The sequence below is a fragment of the Cydia pomonella genome, chromosome 1 (assembly GCF_033807575.1).
Source record: "Cydia pomonella isolate Wapato2018A chromosome 1, ilCydPomo1, whole genome shotgun sequence".
NCBI lineage: Eukaryota > Metazoa > Arthropoda > Insecta > Lepidoptera > Tortricidae > Cydia > Cydia pomonella.
In genome coordinates, this window is record NC_084703.1 from 37,184,041 (window position 1) to 37,205,535 (window position 21,495).

Genomic DNA, 21,495 nt, shown 5'->3' on the forward strand with positions numbered 1-21,495 from the left:
CTAAATATGGTCTGCCTTAAATTATTTCAGGTGTCATTAAAATCCAGCTCGTATTGAGGTATTGTATTTTTAATTTTTTTAGCAATTCAATTTTTTAAGCTACCCGAAATCAGTTACTTATTTGCCTGGTTAAATAAGACACATCTTTCAGTTCATACCTGTAACTCTTAATATAGTAGGAAAATTAGATAAATGTACTAACAGGCAAAGGTCAGCTGGCGGATGCGCCCTCCATCTTAACACCGTCTGGGCGAGCCCAGATGCCATCTCCACTAAAGTGGTACTTTTTCTCTATCTCGTAGAGTGTGAGGCTGAGAATTTGGTCGTCAGTGAACTCTTGGCAATTCAGGTTGTTGTAGAACCCGTCTAGTTTTACGGCGCCCATGGCCGGGGCGCCGCTGCGCAAGGCCAGCAGCAGTTCAACGTATTGTTCTATATCCAATCTGAAATATCAACATTAAATTACTTACCTACTCCTTTAAGGGAAGAATTTGGTACTAAGATTTGATCATGAGCACTCATGGGCTCCTCGATTTTTAAACAAAAACAGAAGTCGTAAATAGCGATTGTGCCACTAATCAGTTATTCGTTTTCAATGCTAAAAGAGTAGGTTTAGGTAGATATATTCTTCGTGTACAAACGTTCTACCTTTCTCTCTCCGGCTTATTTGCGCATCTCTTCCATGTTGTTATTCAAGGAAGAGATACAACACGAATTTTGAGCAAATAAGGCAAAAAGATTTGGCACTATTCTTATTCTTTTTAGCGATAAGAGCGCCTGATGTTACCTGGTTCTATTTTCCTTTACAATTTATTTGTAGCTTTACATGTATGTAAATGTATAATTGTTGATGGAATAAAGAATATTTACTTACTTACTTATTTACTTATTAACATGTTCGATCTGAAAAGTATTTACTTAGATACTTACACAGGATATAATAACAACTGACAATTATTAATGATGAATTTGTTTTGGAATCTTTGTTGCAGAAATTTAATATTTTCATCTACAATATTTAACGCAGCATGTAGCCAAAACTTGTGTCTTCGTAATTGACTTAAAACAAACTTCAACGGATCTGTCGATACTTGGGGCATTCCGCTGCCACCAGTTAGTGAGGATACTATCAGTACTGCGATGTCCCGGCCGCATACTTTGTTTCCAAAGCTGCTTATGTACCTATAATAAAATTATATTTCTGTATAACTTATTCGGCCAAGCTAGCGAAGTAATGACACAGTGAAGTGATACACAGGACGAGGCGTTTGGAGCGTGAACCTCCAATTTCGAAGTACCTACCATTGCTTAAAACCCATTTCTTACTCCGCTCCCACAGTCTCAACAATACGTAATCTTAAAATAAAATTGGTTGGGTAGATATATTTTCAATATAAAACTTTTAGTAACTTACTCGTTGAATACTTTGCTAGAGGAAACCAGATGATTGAGACTAAAACACTGTTTCTTGGCTGCCTGTATTTTACTTAGTCGGCTCATCATTTTATGCTTGTGTATCACCATCGACAGCACCTGTGATTATAAAAAAGAGCAACAAATATAATATCAATTAAATATGAACAAATATAATTAATTGTTTATCTAATTTATGTGACTCACTCTTGGGTGGGTTGATAATATATTGTATTCCTTTTGGTTTTGTAACTCGTCCAGCCTCTCGCGCACTGTGGCTGGGCGCATACAGAACACCTTCAAACATCTTTGTTGGGCCTCTTGTCCTATTCTATACTCCTATAAATGAAGTACAATGCATTGTATTGTTTTGTCGCCTAAATAGTGTTTAGTTGTCATTTTATAAAATGTATATGTATGTTAGTCTGTAAGGTATTTGTAATATGGGCCTTGTTGCCTGAATCAAATTTTAAATAATAATAATAATTAGATATACATAGAGAATAGGTAACTATTAAATTTAAAATGTTAAAAACGCCCTAAACTATTCGAAATACTTTTTTCTAGCTATGCTTTACTTCTAGCATTACAAACTGGTCCGAAAATACTTTAAAGGACTTTCTCACCGAATGGAGCGCATTTTCATTATGCCTGTAGAGTACATTATTTATGGCAGACGCGATGGAGTCCTTTCGGAGGCGTCCGAATTCGCGAGAAGCCGATCGGCTTGCGGCCGTACAAATTAGAAATGCGCTCCGACGCGGCCCGACCCCGCCCGTTCGGGGGATCTTACTTAAGAGGCTGTCAACACCCAATGTCCTTGAAATTGATGTTACTTAAACAGTTTTTTAAGAAAGACTATTTGTTTTAGTCAAGTAAGAAAAATATATGTTCATATTAATTATATTTCAAAGACCGTGGTTGTACTCGATACATGATTGAACGAAATCGGCTCGATAGAAAATAATTGCAAAGATTGGTCTTAAAATCACAATTATACGGTTTTATGTCTTTATTGTTTTGACTTATGGGTCTGCAATTAAAATCACAATTTCAAAACATTTATATCTAAACCGCTGTTGAGTAAAATATTACACTAATAATCCACATTTTAATTTAAATATTTTTCTTATTATTCCCTTGCCCAGGCCCAGTAACATGCGACAGTGCTATCTCATTTACTCCGATACAAATAGACAGTGTGCGCGCTTTAGGTATTGACAGCCTCTTAACAGGGAAGTATACCACGTGAACGTCCATACAAAAAGAGAAAACGTTTTTCCACTTCTAAATATTTTCCATTCTCCGTGATTTTTTAGTATGTTATTGACACAATGAACAACTAGGTTTATAGGTTTTCCTTTTTTTTTATTTGCAAAACATAGTATTTTTTAATTTCTTTCTTAAGCAAAACCTATAAACCTAGAAAATATTATGCTGAAGCGATTGACATCAAAATCAAAGTGATTTGTTAAGATTTAGTTACTGGAAAACGTTCTCTTCCGAAATGGAATTTCATAGAAAAATTACCGTTATTTCGTTAGATTCGAAAGCTATTTTTATTTATTTATTTATTATTAAATCGTTTATTTCAGGCAAAGCCCATAAAAGTGTTAGTATTACACAACATAACTTACAAGGCTATTCTTCCCTCTTAACAAGGAATTTTTAGGCAATATTTTCTTACTTACATGTTTGATACAAAACATTAAAACTAAAATAATTTAACTAAACCTAAACATCTCCAAAACGTTGACCTTTAGCTTTGATATACAAACGGAAATGTTTGTTAATATTCCATAGTTAAAAAAAATAACAACATATTTTTAGGCCACACAAACAATTAATTATAAAGTGTGTTGCATACATACTTCCAGAATTTCTCTTATTTCTAACAGAGCATTGTAATTATTCTTCAGAATGGCAGGTTCTATGCGGATTGCTTCTCTGATGTCTAGACCAGCCAAAGATACAACATTTTCTAAAATCAGTTTTGTGTTTATAGGATCTGCTGATATGACAAAACCATTTCTTCTTATTGTTTGGAGGTCGAAATTGATTTGTTTCTCTGCTATGTGCAATGCTTCTTGTATGTCACTCATTGGCTTGTGTTTTAAAGGCAAATAGTTTCTGCAATATTCCTTGAACTCCTCAGGTGTGACAGCCAGTTTCCAGGTAAGATAGCTTTCCAAGACACTCAATCTAACAGATACTGAAAGATAAAATATAAAACATTTACTACTAGTGGCTCTGTGAACTGTACATCTCACGTGAAATTTAGGAAATATGAAAGTGAAAAATACTTAGTTTGTTGAGTCATTATCACAGTGAACTCACAATGATCTAAAGCGCTATAGACGCTTTGGTTTATAAGTTCTTTATGCGTCATATCACAAAATGTGACGAGAATTGTTAAGATTTACGATCTGTAGAAAGAAAGTCAAAACGAAGACCTTCCCTAATGCTACAGTCAATAAAAACTTGTATATCAATAAGGGGCTCAAGAGCAGCATGCAACTCTTTGGACCTGCAATTGAAGGTGCAAACAATCTACATTTATTTTATTTTATTTTTTATTTAAACTTTATTGCACAATATAACAAATAAAGTACAATTGGCGAACTTAATGCCTAAAGGCATTCTCTACCAGTCAACCATCAGGCTAAACAGAAACAGTAGTACGTGCAGGCATTAAACAAAAAAACAGAATAAGTAACTTAAAACAAGCAAAATAGCGATAAATAATATATACTAACGGTTATAAACTTACATAAATATACTATAATTAAATATACATACATATATATTAATTTATGTACCCAGTGCAAAAAATACTATGACTACAAAGGACAATTAACCAGAGAGCTTGTCGAAAAAGTGCTTGCGTAACATACGCTTAAACGAGAGCTTGGTTTGAGCCTGTCTGATGTTGAGTGGGAGATCATTCCAAAGCCGGATCGCCTGAACGGTAAAGGAGTTAGAGACAAAACCAGAACTATGACAAGGAACAGATAATTTAGAAGACCACCAGTCAAAAAAACTCAAAAAAGTCAAAAAACTTCTTTGGCTCTTTTAAAACACTTTTGACTTTGATTTTCTCTTTCCAACTTTGGTTGGGTGAAGAAATGTTGAAAAGTTTGCTGATCCCAGTATTTGATTAAAACGGAGGTTGTCTGACAACAATAAAAAACAAACTGGACATACACTGCTTTTGTTAATAGCTTTGAAATGGAATACACAAACACTAATCACTTGATGTACTTACAAATAGATGTAGTAGAATCATCAAAACCATGTGTTTTCTTTTGACTAGATGGCCACTCTTGGAAACAGTTTAGTAAAACTTCCTCCAATTTAATGTCATCTCTAATTAGTCCCTCCTTTTTGTGGTGTGCTATTGTTCGGGATCGGACAAGTGTGTGATACCTGTATGATTTTAATAGTTATATTAAACAATTGTGTGTAGAAATATTGCAACAAAATAAAAATATCAAATAAGCAATGTTGCTATGTTGGATTGTATTATTTTTTGGTAAATAAAATATGTAGTATATTGTTTTGTCTAAAAAACTTTATAATGTTAAAGTATAACATTTGATCATAATTTATAATCAGACATAGGAATCCGTGGGGCAAAATTGTTTGACAAGTAGGGAGTTCCTGTATTGATAAACTCAACTATCGATGCTAGTTCTATAAGAAGAAGAATGCGAAGAAGAGTACATTGAGTTATTATTTAAATTTTTTTTTACTCTTAATAAAAACGTATTTTTACAAGCAACCCCTTGAGTGATCACTAGTATATAGAACTAGCATTGATAGTCAAGTTTATCGATACTGGAACTCTCTACTTGTCAAACAATTTTGCCCCACGGATTCCTATGTCTGTTCATAATACACACCATACTTACATTATGTCTTGTTTCACAGTATTTGGCATTATAAATATTATAAATTCTTATAAATTGACATTAATGTAATTTGTACTGTAATCTATTGTTGTGAAATAAATAAATGTAATCTAATCAATAATAACAGTAATATTCGTTTGGAAAAAACTTTCTAATGGCCATATTAATAAGTATATTAGAATGGCTACCTTATTAAATGTTTAGGTGCAATATAGGCAAATCTACATTCTTTCAGTATTTCACCATAGTTGTCTAATGATATTGGATTCATACAGAACACATGTGGGTTGGAACAGGCGTCTAGTGGCTCTACACCAAACTTTTTAAGTATTTGGAGTGAACAATGCAGTTGCTCTCGACTCAGAGTATCTAACATAGGATTTTTTTTCCTCAGTTTGTTTATCATGTACTGTGACAATGATTCACCTGAGAAGAAATAAAATGTACATTTTTAAAACAGTTACTATCGCTTTAAATATTTCATGTGAGTCATACATATAAATGAGAAATTTGTGTGGCTAAAACCTAAAATAAAATTCACAAGTGCAGCTTACCAGTAGTGTATTGATAAAAGTCGTAAAATGGAATACCATGATAGTATCTTCTTAAATTATAGCCGAGTAGAGGTGCTAAAAATATCGTTTTCATCTTTAAAATTTTAGTGTTAAGGGCCATTGTGATCAAATGCAAATTCTATGCAACACATTAATGAACAAAATATCCGCATCGGCAATAGAAAAACAGAATTTTTATAAAGATACCTAGCAATAACAAGAGCAATAATTCCAAACACTCGGCAACTGGGTACTATCAAGTGTCACTGACGTCACTGTCAAATAAACTGTCACACTTGTAGGATACGTTTAAAATATCACAGTTTAAGCTTCTGATTCAAATTGGGACACACAAGCAGTTACATTTCCTAAACATTAGAAGGACTTAGAGTTAAAATATAGTTATAAAATATATCTTTATATTGAAAAAGAAACAAATTTAAAAAAAAAAAAAGATTTAGGTGGCAGTTTAAATTTAATTGAAGCTATTTTGGAGTAGCTTTAGAACGTGATCAAATGACTTTACGCAGTTTAGAGAGGTCCAAGTTACACATACGGCCAACATATCAAAAGCAACATTGTTACGAAAACAGAACAAATTGATAAAATTAGGTCGATTGTTTTTCTTTGAAAAATAACTGCTAAAATATTGCTGATAAGTATTTATTTTACAGTCAAGTTGATTTGATTTACGTCGCTAGGTTACAAATTGATTAACAGGTTCGTTTTGGAAGTTTGGAACTCGTTCCGTCGAAATCGGGATCGGATCGGCGCATAGACATACAATATAACGATCGGCGAGACGGATGGCAGAGGCAAAGCAAAACTGAGACGAAATATTTATATTAATGCATTTATCTTGTCTTGATTTGCGCTGTCGGTTCATATTTCGTATCAGTTATTTACGTTTTGGACTATACATAATTTTATCTTCGTGTGTACCTGTTCAGCAGGTTATCTATCACTACGATAGACAGTTAGGTTGCATCAAAATAACGCCAGTAATAATATTTAGTTAGATAAAATAATGCCGGTAAGTATACCTATGAAATATTTTGCTCTCACCTACACAAAGTATTTTGTACGTGAGAGCTTTTCTTGTGTTTATATTTACCAATTCATGCCATACTCTACGACACCGGGTAGCTTCATAACTATCTCCGGTATACTTAAAGATGAATAAGGTGTATTCGGGTAAATTAGGAATGCCGGTAAGTATACCTATGAAATATTTTGCCCTCACCTACACAAAGTATTTTGTACGTGAGAGCTTTTCTTGTGTTTATATTTACCAATTCATGCCATACTCTACGACACCGGGTAGCTTCATAACTATCTCCGGTATACTTAAAGATGAATAAGGTGTATTCGGGTAATTTAGGAAATTGATATTTCCGAAAATAATTTTACAATTACCATGTTCCGCTGTAGTAAGTGTGCCTTGTCGGAAATATCCGCCACTTTTATAGTGTTTTTTCCTTTTGTAATTACCCGGATATACCTTTGCACTTCTATTTCTGCTTAAATTACCATTTCTTATATATTTACTAGCATAATCGAATCCATATATAGTTGTGCTTGGAAATAGGGTGAAATGAGTTGCAACCAGATTGCTATAGGAATATTAGGAATTTAATCATAAAAATAATAAATAGGTTTATTGAAGCTTTTGTTGAGAAGTTGATGTTGTTTCAACCTATTAATATCAATGATTGGCTCAGGTGCTAATGTTTACAAAACTGCTGCCAATCATTCAGACGAGAATCTAGAACTTATTGAGATCTGTTAAGTTTCTCTACTGTTTTCTTCATTACTGAGATGTTTCATACATGTTTCATTCACTCATTGGTTGTGCTGTAGTTTGAACAATTTGAACCCACAATCTCTGGGTTCTTAACTGATTGGTAGGCCCTAATGTTGTTAAGATATGATAATTTTTTACTTACCATGTTCCTGTAATTATACAAAATGGAATTGTTATTTTCTTCAACATAAGGAATTAAGATCTTTTTTTAATTTTCAGCTGGATTTTCATGCGGTCAAGAATCAGTTTAAACAGACATGGCTGACTACTCTCTTGAGTCTAGTTCTTTTTGCAGGTGTAACATACTTCCTGCTGTGGGCAGAGGTAAATTATCTTGAAATTACTAGTCAAATTGGATAATTTTATTTATGTATATAATATTTAAACCTTTTGTTGATATTAGTATTTGAAATATTTGTTCCTTAACTAGTTATGGACATTACATATTGTATATTGTTGCCCCAGTACCCATAGTACTAGGTTGATCTGTGAATATTTATTTTGTATGTATTTATTTATTCAGTAAAAAATAATTAATTGTATTAAGTTACTAATTAAAATTGAATATTATTTTTATAATCTAGTACCTAGTTTCCCACTATTCCAGTGCATGACTGATCTCTACTTGGTGTTAGATATATAGAATACAGATACATGCATCTTGAATACTTTTAGAAGTCACTTTTGTGTATCACATTTGTTACTATGTGAAAACTTCACTTTTAATAATTTTTATTATTTCTAGAGCCACACTATCCAAAGCAGTTTGATGTTGGAGGAGCTAGTATCATCAGCTGAAAGTATTGACGTGCACACTGCCAATGATGCAGCACGGTATGAAGGTAGGGTTGTGCATGTGGTTGGGCCTCTGCGGGTGTTGGAGCCCATATCCGAGCCTGACTACAACATCCAAGTCCAAGCTGTGAAGCTAAGGAAAAGGGTACAGATGTACCAATGGATTGAAGAGGCCATGTAAGTGTTGTGAAATGTATGTCTTAGCTTATTATCTTATTAAAATATAAAATATAACATTTTCAGTACATAGCTGCCATGTTTTATTTCAGGGAACAAGATAATTTTCTTAGCGAACCAGCAGAAGAGTCACAGAAAACCTACTGGTATCACAAAGACTGGAGAGACTTTGTGGTTGACTCCAATCTGTTCTACATAAGGCCTGGCCATCAAAATCCAACTTCTATGCCGCTGTTCAGTGAGACACATATTGCTGAAACTGTTAAAATTGGCTGGTTATCATTAGGTACAATACTTTTTCGTTTAATATCAAACAAAATGTAGGGCAAACTATGTGATAATTGATCTTTAACATATTGATATTAATGTATTGATACTATTCTCATGAGATAGTCACCATTTGCCTTTAAAAAAAGGTAAGGATCATTCATTCCAAATGGGCGCTGAAGGGTGCTGGTTCTTAATTCAGCATTAAACAATTTGTTACTACTTAGTGCATATTGTTTTTCAGGTGTAGATGTAAAGAGAAAAGTGAATGATTACTATGAGATCTGGTCAGACTCGCGGCCCGACCGTAGCGACATAAAACTGCACTCGGGCTTCTACTACCACGGCGAGAGCGCGCTCCACCACGAGGTCGGCGACCTGCGCGTGCATTTCTCCTATGCCGGCCGGGAGGACGACATCGTGAGTATGACAGGGACCGATATACAGCCGTTTCAGTTACCAACAGTTGATCATTATCGAAATGGAGAAGTATGAATAATAATTTACCACGTAACTTTTCTCTATCATTCCGATATAGTTTTTACTTCTCGATTGGGTGATTGTGGTCTTATTTACGTGTCCAGTTATAATGAAGTCGAGGTGTGTTTACGCAGGTTGTTTCACTTGGTAAATACCTGCCCTAACAAGATCTAGTGTCCCCCTTTTGTGGGCATCACTATTGAAATAATAACTTGGGTAGGTAATTAGGATCAGGAGTGGGCCCGCTTTATTGTCAAAAAGGTATCCTATTTAATTGTGTCTCTATTTAAAGGGATGTAACTTTTTGGTAACGACTATGGTTAACTGTGGGAACAAATGAAGTCAACTAGTAGGGGATTCTAATAGCAGGTGCGAACCGTCAACGACGCGTAGTCTTTTTAAGATGGCATACAGTCGAGAATTGGGACGGGTTCATCCATGGCGCCAGCCGCGATAGCTGACGACGCCGTTTCGAACCGGAATAGGCGGGTCCACACAGAGCGAGCGAGCGAGCACATATGCGCGTGCCCGAGCGCGTCGCCTCGGCCGAGGCACGTCTACACTGGTCGGTTTGTGCGTGAGGAAATTGCCTCGTGCGTATGCTCGCTCTGTGTGGACCCGGTTAATGATATAGGTCAAGTTCTGTCAAAAAAGGTTTTTATTGATAAATGAATCAATCAATATCTTTATTGCTTACTTTTACATAGGAATATAGCTTTGGTACATAAATTGCTATACATATGGATCTAATTATTTATACTTATATGGATGTGCAAGGTATAGCGAAAGCAAGCTACCTTCCGTACTAGTTTATACTGTATTACGGCATGGTACCCCCATCCCTTTCTGCCCAGGATAAAAAAGTTATGGGTACAGAATCCTTCGTATTTATGCATATCGTTTAAAAGCTTATTTAATGGTACCTATAAATTGCCTGGTCTGCCTGAAAACCTGACTAATTATTTCCGTTTATAACTATGGTTAAATCACATACAGCTTGACAAAACTGATGATCGTGTTATACTCGAGGACGCGTGCCATGGTTCATATTGTTATGCCGTTAAAAGTTAGATTTGTCGAATTCGCGGGTCTTCGTGAATAGCAAGATCTGTACAAAACAGCTACCTAACACGTCACACTAATTATTGCCTTATTCCCATTATTACTAAGCTAAGAGATGTAGAATCTCTGTATTCAAGACAAGCAGTGTTAGGCAAGGTCGGCAATGTATGTACTTGAAAGTTCACCTCTGCTTCGAGCGCTAAAAGTATCCAAAATGATTACAGTACACAGCCGTCGGGATAGTGGAGAATGGGGTGCTGCAGTCATTCAGCCCGACGGGGTTCCCCACCGCTGACCCCATCTCGGTGCTCCGCAAGGGCTCGTTCAGCCTCAAGCAGCTGCACGAGCTGGAGAGCCGCGCCGCCAACGCCAGCACCTGGAAGTACCGCGTGCTCGGCTTCGTGCAGGTGTTCGCGTCCACCATGACGCTGCACCCGGATTGGGTCACTCTGTGTAAGTAAACTACAGTCTACACTTCTAACATAATAAAGTCATTATGATGTGTAAATATGATGTCTGGCGCCACTCGCGACCTGCTCTGGTTTACATTACGAGCCTAATGAGTGCAACTCCTGCACTAACATGTGCATGGGCAGCTCGCGTGCAGTGCGTAAGCGGTGCATTCACAGCGCATCCAGGCGCAAAACATGTCCTATTGGCTAAAGACGGAATATATTCTGTATTGGCAGCTATTGGCAAGATTTCGGCGCTTAATTTCTGATAAGTTCAGTCCCTATGGTTTACGCCTTAAAATCCGTTGTCCTCCGTCTCCGCCTACTCTTTTAGTTTACAGACGTGATTTGTTGCAGTTTTACAATGGGCGTGGATATCAAGCAGCCTTCGCCGCTGCAGCAGGGTGTGGGTCAACCTGGTGCTGTCCTTCTCGTACACGTTGCTCGTCACTTCTATCCCATGGTGCGTGTTATTGCACTTATTTTGTCATGTGTCTACTTAATAATACGATTAAGGATGCTATTAAAGTTTTCATCATTTCTTCTGTTTAAAAAGTTTGCTTTTCAACTGGAGATTTAAAATTGGCTTACTTATTGGCCGAGGGAGTTTAACTTTCCATTTTTTTTAGTACGAAGTGTTTCCAGGCACCCGACGATATTTTTATGAACGTTTGTGTCTTTACAGGTTAGTACATAAACCTTCTTTTGGGGCTATAATGCTTGGTGGAGCCATGCTTCCGATACTACACTACTCTACTCTGCTTAGCCGCCGCCCGTAAGGTCTAGCAAAGCTGGGCGAAGAAAAAACTCATATTTGTGTTTGGATTTCCGACGTATCAGTAACTTTACAGGGATTGCTTAAGGCCACTGCCCTCAATCACAATACAACTGGTTAGTTGAATTAAATGTTGAAAGCACAAGCCATATATCCAAGGTGTTTCACCTCAACACGTCGTCGAGATGTGCTGTTGATAACAATAGGCTTGTGTCACAGTTTTTATTTCAACTGCAGATTTGTTCAATTTGTTGCGACAAAGGGAGAGATCGCTGTGAGGAAAAATTTGCGCAACAGACTCTCAGCGCCTGCCAGAGTGCTAGTTCAATTCCGAATTTAAACAAGATAAAATAATCGGACAATTTATAACATTTTTATTTAATCGATGATTTATAATCAGACTATTGTTAAATACTATGTCATAAATACCCATTCTAGTATTATCACCGTATATTGGTCCTCGCCTCGCGGCTCGGAGCATAAAATGCTTCGGATGGGTTGGGTTGTTTTATGCTACAATAAAATATATACATATGTACAGTCACGGAATTTAAATTCCTACCCACCTAAGGTTCAATATCGTATAGCAAACAGTCATCATAAGAGCTATCTAAGCACAACGTTACTTGACATATCAGACGCATTTGTTTGTGTTACTAGGCAACTGATATGATTAATTACGTTCACATGGTGAACTGTAAAACGTCAAGGCACTGCTACAAATGGATGACAGTAATGGAAAATCTAACAAAATATATGTCTATCGCTTTCACTCTTGCAATATTCGAATGAAAGGAACGCAGATAATGAACTTTCGGAATCGACGTTTGAATTGTTGATTGTCGACGAATCCAGACACTGGTGCCGATATATAGGGAGCGTGCATGAACTATAGGAGGCAGCACAGGAGCCGTCAGATTTTTGGCGCGAGGCGTAAATGTGATGTTTTTCGTTCCGATGTAGCCCACAAGATGGCAGAACCTACTATGCACAAGAAAACAATTGACGTGTAAATGTGCCTGTTTATGGTTCCGATTCAGACCACAAGATGGAAGATCCTCCAACGCGCACGGTCCCTATACTAAAATGAAAATTTCGACCTTAATGCATCGTGAATGCCTAACAACATTTCAACGAAACGGGTAGGAAATTAAATTCCTTGACTGTACGTGCTAGTATAATACCTCGGGAAGTCAAAAAACACAAGGAAAAAAAAACCGACCAAGAGCATGTCGGGCCATGCTCAGTATAGGGCTCCGTAGTTACCCGTCCGTCGAAATAGGCTACCTTGAATGGGAGCTATTAGAGGGTATCCTGGACCAAAGAGAATTAAGAAGACCAAGAGTGCTCACTTCATACAACGGTTTTGTTACCAAAAATACTATTTCGTAGTCTACATCTTTTTGTTTGCCGCGACATCTATTGTCGAGTAGCAGTACTGAGAGTTCCGCTACTTGACGCTAGATGTAGACTACGAAAATAATGGTATTTTTGGTAATAAAACCGTTGTATGGAGTGAGCACTCTTGGTCTTCTTAATTATATTTGCCTGGACATAACAAGCATACCTATACTACAAAGGGAAGACTTATAACGGTTTAACCGATCATGTTCGCTAAAGTTTTCCTTGAAAATCTTTACTTTCACGATTTTTTCATATTTTTTGGATCTTGGATTTGGAGTTCGAAAAGTTAGAGGGGAGCATGTTTTTTTTCTTTCAGAGTCGTTTCCGAAAATATTGTGTTTATCAATAGTGGTTCTTGACGACCCCTATTAGTTTTGTAAAACCTATTCAACGTCACCGCAAAAGGTTAAGGTATAGGGTGTCCCTACGGGCTGTTGTGCAAAAAAATGTGCCCTCACCCTCTCTAACTTTTGAACCGGGCTTACAAGAAATTTGAGTAAAATCAAGAAAATATTTAAACTTGGTATACTCGGGCAACGCATATGCGTGTGGGCTATTATGCGTGCCCCGACATGCACTGGGTCGGTTTTTAAAATTCGATTAGGTAGTGAAACATTTTGCGGCCTAACCATCTCTTCTTAATATGAAGGTACATATATTCAATAAATAAAAAACCTGCATTTATACAAAACATATCTCTCTGTAATTCATCAAAATATGTAGTTGAGATCATATTTCTTTAATTGCATTAATCAATCTTGTTTTTTGAGAGGATAATAGTTATTTGTTTTACAAGGGGGAAAAATTGGTGTTTAACCTCTCGTGCTAATATTGATACCGGAACAAGCGCAAGATTCCAAAATTGAACCACGAGCGGAGCGAGTGGTTCGAGAAGAGGAATTTTGAGCGTTGCGAGGGTTTCAAGGCACGAGGGTTAAACAAACTGTCTCCGAGTGAAACACAAAAATTGTCACCTCACCAACGCGATGAAAAATACTTAGTATGTAAAACAAAAAAATCTAACCAAATCAAATATACCTAAATGAACGTAATAAAAAATGTTTCATTCTAAATCATCATTTAAAAGTCAATTCTACCAGCCAACATAAGGTCACAACTCAAAATTTGCATTTGATCACTTTGCCCCACTTGTGGATAAAAAGAAACTTTCTTATTAGTTTTTGAACAATCAAGAGGACCTTTACCTTTGTTTTGGTAAAAAATAGGACAATATGTATTAAAGCAATACAGAAGTCATAAAACGCCTCGTAATAATACTGAGAAGTGACGTCGTTGAATGTGTACACATGTGTATGTGAGTTTTACAAAAGGTGCAATATGTACTTAAATAAAGAAGATTTTTTGTTCCTTTCGTATTTCTCGGATAACAAAGAAGCAAGCACGACCAATTGCCGTGTACGACGCGGAACTGTGGACGCTTACCTGTATACTGTATACTACCCTAATGCCCTAGTCGATAAAGTCAATGTAACTCACACAAAAATATATGATGCCATGCCATATAGTGTCCGAATAGTAAATATTTTTTTATACATATGTAAGTATGAGGCAGTTTGGAACTGTTATTAACATCTAGTCATTAGGGGGATTAACTTAATATTAATACATACATCTGTACTAATACATTAAAATTCCATGTTCATCATTAGTCACTAAGTATAGAATATATGTACGTTATATTGTTCTTTGCGGAATATTAGTAAATAAAAAAGTATACGTTTTGAATCCTAAATACCCTAATAATAATAAAAACCTCCAATTAAACATTTGACACTTGGGTATTTAATTAATTTAGTAAGTACATGCCTGTATTTCATTCTTTCAGCGTGTGTATTAATATTACAAAAGTAAATAGATATGCGGATTTTTTTGGGCACCATGAGGTAATAATGAGATAATTTCATTATTCATTACTCGCTCTGTATTCAATTTGCTTCAAAATTTTACCGCATAATGCGCCTGATGGAAACCTTATGCTTAATTCTGCGCACATCTATTTCATCCTAAAAACGAAGTATTTATAGCTAAAAACACAAGTGTTGTTTATAGGTAGAGCTTGTTTTAGAAGTGATTTATGTGTCAGGCTGTGCCTGATATTTTGGTTACTATTTTATCTCTCTAATGTAATCTATTTTACATATTTAAAGCTTAAAGTAGAGCAGGTGTAATTAACACATTCACTGCCAAAACACTCTAGCTCTCTATCCCACGCTCTTTTTTTATTGTGAAATAGTAATATATAATTGAGCGAACTCAACACAATATTGTAAACGTAGTTTTTAACTAACTTTATAATGTTAATTTACGTGTAAGTAACGTGTTAGTAAAATAAGTTGTTTGAAGACCAAGATTTCAGGCTTACGATTTCGGACGATTATGGGTGGATCCACTTTTGTCGTTGTTATTTTGTCCTGCCAGCTAGGCGACAATAGTAGAATACTTAGTTTGTTAGAAGAACTGTTATACCACGTTCTAATAATATGACAACTAGATGACCCACGGAAGGGCTTTAACTCCCATAAAAATGTAGATATCTTTAGTTATTTTAAATACCACAAAACCAGGGTTTTATAATATAAATGATCCTGATAGTAACCATGGTAGCGGGAGTCAATAAAATGTTGATTCCCCCTTATTTACATGCATCCAAATTGAACGAATGCGCAGCTGATGATCTGTTAACTTAAGAGGATAGTGGACGACCGCATCTTCATACAAACGTAGTTCCTATTTTACTCCCTGGTTATTATGGACATTATAAAAATATTTTTACACAATTTGATATAGGTACTTATATTAATTAGTGATGCAACGAATAGTACTTTTATGCATACGAATAACATTTTATGAATTTACTTATACGAATAGCACTTCGAATATAACTTTGGTACTTCGAATATAAATTCAGTTTTTGGATTTTGTCTCTTACTTGTGCTATATATAAGACTTCTAGCCTAATTATTATTTTTAGTTTTATTTAAAAAGTTTCGTATGAAACATGCGACGTTGACGAACGTATCATTTGATTGCTTTGACTTACATATAAATTAGGTTTTTCCGCTTCAAGAGGCAGAAGATCTGAGACAATAATATTAATTTTGACTTCATACCTACATGTGTTCTGTAAAACTATTCAAACGGTAAAAACCGAAATTTACAGGTACTAACCTGCATTATTGTCGAGGCGAGGAATGATGCAATTTACGGGCCTGAGTACTCTTTTCAAACTTTGGGAATCCGTTTAATTTAACACGAAGCTTTTTCCTAAATTTATTTTTTTCATAATATGAAGTCAAATGTTGAGCTTGAAATACGTCTTAACTTATCAGTCTCAGGCAGTAATAAATATGCCGATTTTTAAACGTTAATTTATCAATAACTGTTTGACCTTAATTTTTGAAATATTGTGTTCTAGACAAGCTAAGGGGCTTGAATAAATGTGCCAAATTGCATGTGTGTAGGTTAAATAGGTTTCGAGTTGTGAAGGGGTCTAAAGTAGCTCGAAATGGTTCGAGTAATATACGGTTTATAATATGTGTACGGTTGCTGCTTCGCCAGTTCCTTTTTCTTTGAACTTGGCTGGACACGCGCTGGGGACTACGTTTGTATGAAGATGGAGAGCATGGAGACATATCTTAAAAGCGTTGATATGACTTTGTGTTTTGAATAACACACTACGCACAAGACCTTTTACCTATTTATTAAAGCCAAGTTGGTATCGGTGCAATATTGCTCAATTTAATAATAATAAGAGTTGTAATTGTTAACCATCATCGTAGTTTCTAAGCCAATTGTAAATAGATAAGTATATTTGATGCGGGGCTATGCGGGTAGTATTAGAGCTATGCAAGGCAGAGGACCGGCGGTGCGAGGATGCGTTCATTGCGCCTCACGTTGTAGCCTTTTGCATTTGCTATGATCCGATTTTATCTTTGCGCACCGCTTTTCTACCTTAGCAGCTCTGGTCGTAGCTCGACCGGTCGACATGTAAAAAGCCCTTCAGGCTAGAGTTGAATTGCGGATATTTACTGGCGTCTTATTCTTTAACATGGTATTTATACTTATAAAACAAAAAGAACTGGAGGTTCATACTTATGAACCTCTAGGCCTTTTTGTTGCCTTATTCTTTTGTTGCAGTACATCTTCTGTATTATTGCCTTTTTAATGTGTTTATATTACGTTTGGTTTCTGAATAAACTTTAAAAAAAAAAAGCGTTAACTTGGTCTGACTCTGATAGTATAATTTTAGTATAAAATATCTAGTGATATAGCCAAGGGATATGATGAAAATTATTAAAATTTTAAACAGAAGTAGATTTTCAGAGTATGTAGAATAATTGATACAAAAGGGCAGCCCGTTCCACGGCCATACGTGAAAACGCCTTCTATATCCGCATTACGACTATTACGAACCTTAAATCTGACGCAAATTATTAGGCGTAGTTTTGGCACATTCACAATAGTTTGTCACCACGAAGTGGGATGGAGATGGTATGGGGGCGTTCCTGAATATCCGACAGTCAGTAGCGGCCGACTCACTGCACGCACAGACTATGATCAGTTGTTTTGTAAACTACATATTCGTATGACGTATGCCTAGTGTAACAAATATTGTATATTAAAATAAAAAGGACGTATTATTAAGCTGCAAACATAATTATAATAAAAATATTATTTTATAATATAATCAGATAATTGTCATTATTTGCGTACGTAAGCTAGTAACGTTCAATTTTATTTTTTAGTAAAGATCGTGTTATTAACAACGACGCGTGCCTTGACTCGTAATGTGATGTAATTAGAGGTTAGATTTGATAAATATGCGCGTCATTGTGACACGAACTATACTTAGAGTTAAAGTCATTTGTCCCTTGTTTATCTGCTAGAATATTCGATATCCCAAATTTGTAATAGAACTTTCGCTGCTCAAAATCTGGCGGCGAATAAAAGGCAGTTTACAGTCCCAACCGTTGGCTGCTGGCAATATCGAAAACCACAGTGTAAAGTGACCGTAAGATTCGTAACAAGCTATGCATAATCGGAAAGCTTGCTTATATACCGTTTTTTTAGCCCTTGACTCGCATATGATAAGTGAGCGATATTCATATTTTTTCAATAATTTATTACACTGTAATTCCGTGTTGAGTAGCTGTATTAGACTGGCGCTAGGCGAGATTTTTATTTTGTTAATTAAGCTTACCTATGTCTCATAAGTCGACAAACCTCCGCCACGAAGCTTAGAGCCTGGAGTACTGTGACTCATATTTATATAGATTATAATGTTTATTGTTCTGACCATTTGCCTCTTAGTGTGAAGTGTAATTTTAACGTAATAAGAACGAAAACTAACCATTTTTTGCAAGAAAGTAGTAAGGTTATTTGGGGGGTCAGGAATGAGGAGCAAATAAGGAGATAAACGTGTCTGTGGCTGGAATAAACATGTTCGAAGTGCGCACGGGGACGCTCGACTTAAATACAAAATGTGGCTTAATTGTAATAAACCTAGTAAAGGAAAAATATATGATGAAATGTGTGAATCTCGTAAAGTATTTAAAAGTAAACTGAAGTGGTGCTTAAAACACCAAGAACAAATTAAGAAGACATCATTGCGTCGCATAGGGAAACTAAAAACTTCACTAAATTCTGGAAAGCTACAAACAAGCTAAATATAAAGCCTAGCCTACCCGTGAGCGTCGCAGGCCTAAGTGAGCCTAAGGGAATTGCGGAAGTATTTAGGAAGCATTTTACAGTGAAATCACCTTTAGGTCCTTCACGACAGGTGATCGATGCTAAGACTAGTTATGACTGGACAAAAATTCATATCACTGCTAAACAAGTAGCAAGCGTTATTAGAGACATGACTAGAGGCAAATCCCCGGGTAATGACTGCCTCAGTATCGAGCACTTAAAATATGCAGGGATTCATTTGCCGAGAGTTTTATCTATGTTCTATTCATTTTGTCTGAGCCATGCGTACTTACCAGAGGAGTTAATGAATACCATTGTTGTACCCATAGTGAAAAACAAGACAGGAGACATCGCTGACAAAACCAACTATAGACCAATCTCTCTCGCAAATGTACTCGCCAAAGTATTGGATAGCATGCTTAACGCTCAACTTGACCACTACTTACAATTTCAGGACGGACAATTTGGATTTAGACCTGGCCTCTCAACTGAAACTGCCATTTTGAGTCTTAAGCATGCTGTCCGGTATTACACTGAACGTAGCACTACTGTCTACGCATGTTTCCTAGACCTCTCTAAAGCCTTTGACTTAGTTTCATACGACGTCTTATGGCAGAAGATGAGGGATAGAAATATACCTACGGAATTGACTAGCAAATTTCAGTATTGGTACGCAAATCAGCGCAATAGTGTACGATGGGCTGGTGCTCGTTCAGACTCGTACGGTTTAGAGTGTGGCGTAAGACAGGGAGGGTTGTCTTCGCCAAAGCTCTTTAATTTGTATGTGGACGGGCTTATATCTGAGCTCAGCAACACGCATGTGGGGTGTCACGTGGACGGTGTCTGTGTAAACAACATCAGCTACGCAGACGACATGGTGTTGTTGAGCCCATCGGTGAAGGCACTCAGAAGGCTCCTGAGTATTTGCGAATCCTATGCGAGCAGTCACGGATTACAATATAATGTAAAAAGAAGTGAAAGTGATCTTTAAGGCCGCCGGTAAGAGACCGGAAATGCCGCCTCTTGATGTGCCGGTCATTTGTCTCAACGGTGCACCATTACAGAGAGTTTTTAGTTTTAAATATCTTGGGCATTATCTAACCGACGACCTTAAAGATCATTATTAATTATTAGGTTTTTTTGAAAGAGAACGCAGGGCGCTGTCGGTGAGGCGTAACATGTTGGCCCGCAGTTTTGCTCGTTGCTCGAATCAAGCCAAAATCACGCTATTCAAAGCGTTCTGTCAGAGCTTCTATACGAGCAGCCTGTGGTTCAACTGCACTCAGAAGTCGCTCAGTGCCCTGAGGGTTCAATATAATAACGGCTTTCGGGTGTTGTTGGAGCTTATATCTAGCGATAGTAGCTGTGACGGGGGAAATTATCCGGAGGATTCTGGGCCCGGTTAGAAGAAGAAAGACCGAGGTATATTGAAACAGACAAGGTTAGACTAGTGCGTTCTCTGGTGTTCCTAATCTTTCCTTATGGTAGTGAGACATGGACTAACCGAGCAAACTTGATCAAACGTATCAACCCATTTGAAATGTGGTGTTGGCGCCGGCTTTTACGGATACCTGGGACAGCTAGACGTATAAACGTTGTAGCACGGCTCCGTACACAACAACTACGGCCCAGTTGCACCAACAATAATTGACGGACTGATCGACACCACTCATCTGTGAACTACATATGAAACTTACACAAAATAATTTAGCGAAAGTTTCAAAGGTGACAGACGATTTGGTGCAAATCTGCTGTGAGTTACCTAACTAAATTGTTAAGATTTAAGATTCAACTCAAGATTTGACTTATTATTCCATTACATACAAACAATTACGAACATACTACGAACTGGCTCATAATATTCCAAGGGACTGTTTTAAGTACGAGTATATTTGGGTTCTGTTCCAAACCCGAAAGCAATCCAATATACGATAAAGTCATTAAAATGCATCTTTCCTTTATTGGTAATTTGGATAAACAAGATGCTGACAATAAACGTGACTGTCTTGTCCGAAAACTATCGCTTGCCAATATTAATTTCAAAACATTGTTTATTGGAATCAAAGAGTAAAGTAAGTAAATTGGAAAGCTATTGTTGTAAATATTTTATTGTATTCAGAATATTTTTTATTGCAACTTTTACATGTTTTGTATTTTATTATTATTTTTGGGGTTATATTCATTTTTATGTGTTTATAATTACACAATATTTTCTTCTTATTTACATCGGTGACCTTTCATGACTGCCAATGTCTGTTTTCAAGGAGTCTCCTTGCCACTAAAATAAATTAGTACAACTGAAAATCCGCAACATGGCGAAGGCCAAATAGAATCTTGTTATTGTATACCTAGACAAAACTTGCACACTGTATATTTCAATAAGTATTGTATACTATTGTATTGCGTTATTGCGCCGTATATTGTATTACGTTTACTCAATAAGTAGGTACATTTTATAGCGCTGTTTCTTATTAAATGTCAATTGTTGAACACATTTCGGTGCATAAGTTGTTTACGACATACCTCTAGGTTTGTTGTAATTTTTGAATCCCTTTATAATGAATCCTATTTTCAATATATTCTATTGATTATGATTGTATTGGTTTAATTTAAAATTTATTATGAACCGAATAATATTTGCCGATTTATTGGGGTTACTGGCGCAAGATAGGTCATTCACACAGCATTGACA

The 21,495-nt window shown here is 36.3% G+C and overlaps 2 protein-coding genes across 3 annotated transcripts in view; one reads left to right on the forward strand and one right to left on the reverse strand.

Annotated features, from left to right (window-relative positions):
* Nucleotides 1-6,569, reverse strand: part of LOC133521896 (transcription termination factor 5, mitochondrial-like) — a 32,612-nt gene extending 26,043 nt beyond the window's left edge. The window contains exons 1-9 of one of the 2 annotated variants that reach the window (XM_061857022.1): nucleotides 6,086-6,567; nucleotides 5,879-5,953; nucleotides 5,513-5,750; nucleotides 4,679-4,839; nucleotides 3,285-3,625; nucleotides 1,621-1,752; nucleotides 1,415-1,533; nucleotides 931-1,182; nucleotides 203-443 (exon numbers count right to left, since the gene is read on the reverse strand). In XM_061857022.1, the coding sequence (XP_061713006.1) occupies nucleotides 212-443; nucleotides 931-1,182; nucleotides 1,415-1,533; nucleotides 1,621-1,752; nucleotides 3,285-3,625; nucleotides 4,679-4,839; nucleotides 5,513-5,730 (1,455 nt within the window). In that variant the 5' untranslated portion in view covers nucleotides 5,731-5,750; nucleotides 5,879-5,953; nucleotides 6,086-6,567 and the 3' untranslated portion in view covers nucleotides 203-211. Of the gene's footprint in view, nucleotides 1-202; nucleotides 444-930; nucleotides 1,183-1,414; nucleotides 1,534-1,620; nucleotides 1,753-3,284; nucleotides 3,626-4,678; nucleotides 4,840-5,512; nucleotides 5,751-5,878 lie in introns of both variants that reach the window. The other variant, XM_061857017.1, reaches the window with a different exon arrangement.
* Nucleotides 6,570-6,676: 107 nt separating this feature from the next.
* On the forward strand, nucleotides 6,677-21,397 carry LOC133521930 (transmembrane protein 43 homolog). The gene is made up of 8 exons (XM_061857069.1): nucleotides 6,677-6,911; nucleotides 7,902-8,006; nucleotides 8,428-8,654; nucleotides 8,747-8,940; nucleotides 9,166-9,341; nucleotides 10,688-10,916; nucleotides 11,273-11,378; nucleotides 11,601-21,397. The coding sequence occupies exons 1-8, from the start codon at nucleotides 6,906-6,908 to the stop codon at nucleotides 11,692-11,694; spliced, it is 1,137 nt and encodes a 378-aa protein (XP_061713053.1). The 5' UTR covers nucleotides 6,677-6,905; the 3' UTR covers nucleotides 11,695-21,397.
* The last annotated feature ends 98 nt before the right edge of the window (nucleotides 21,398-21,495 follow it).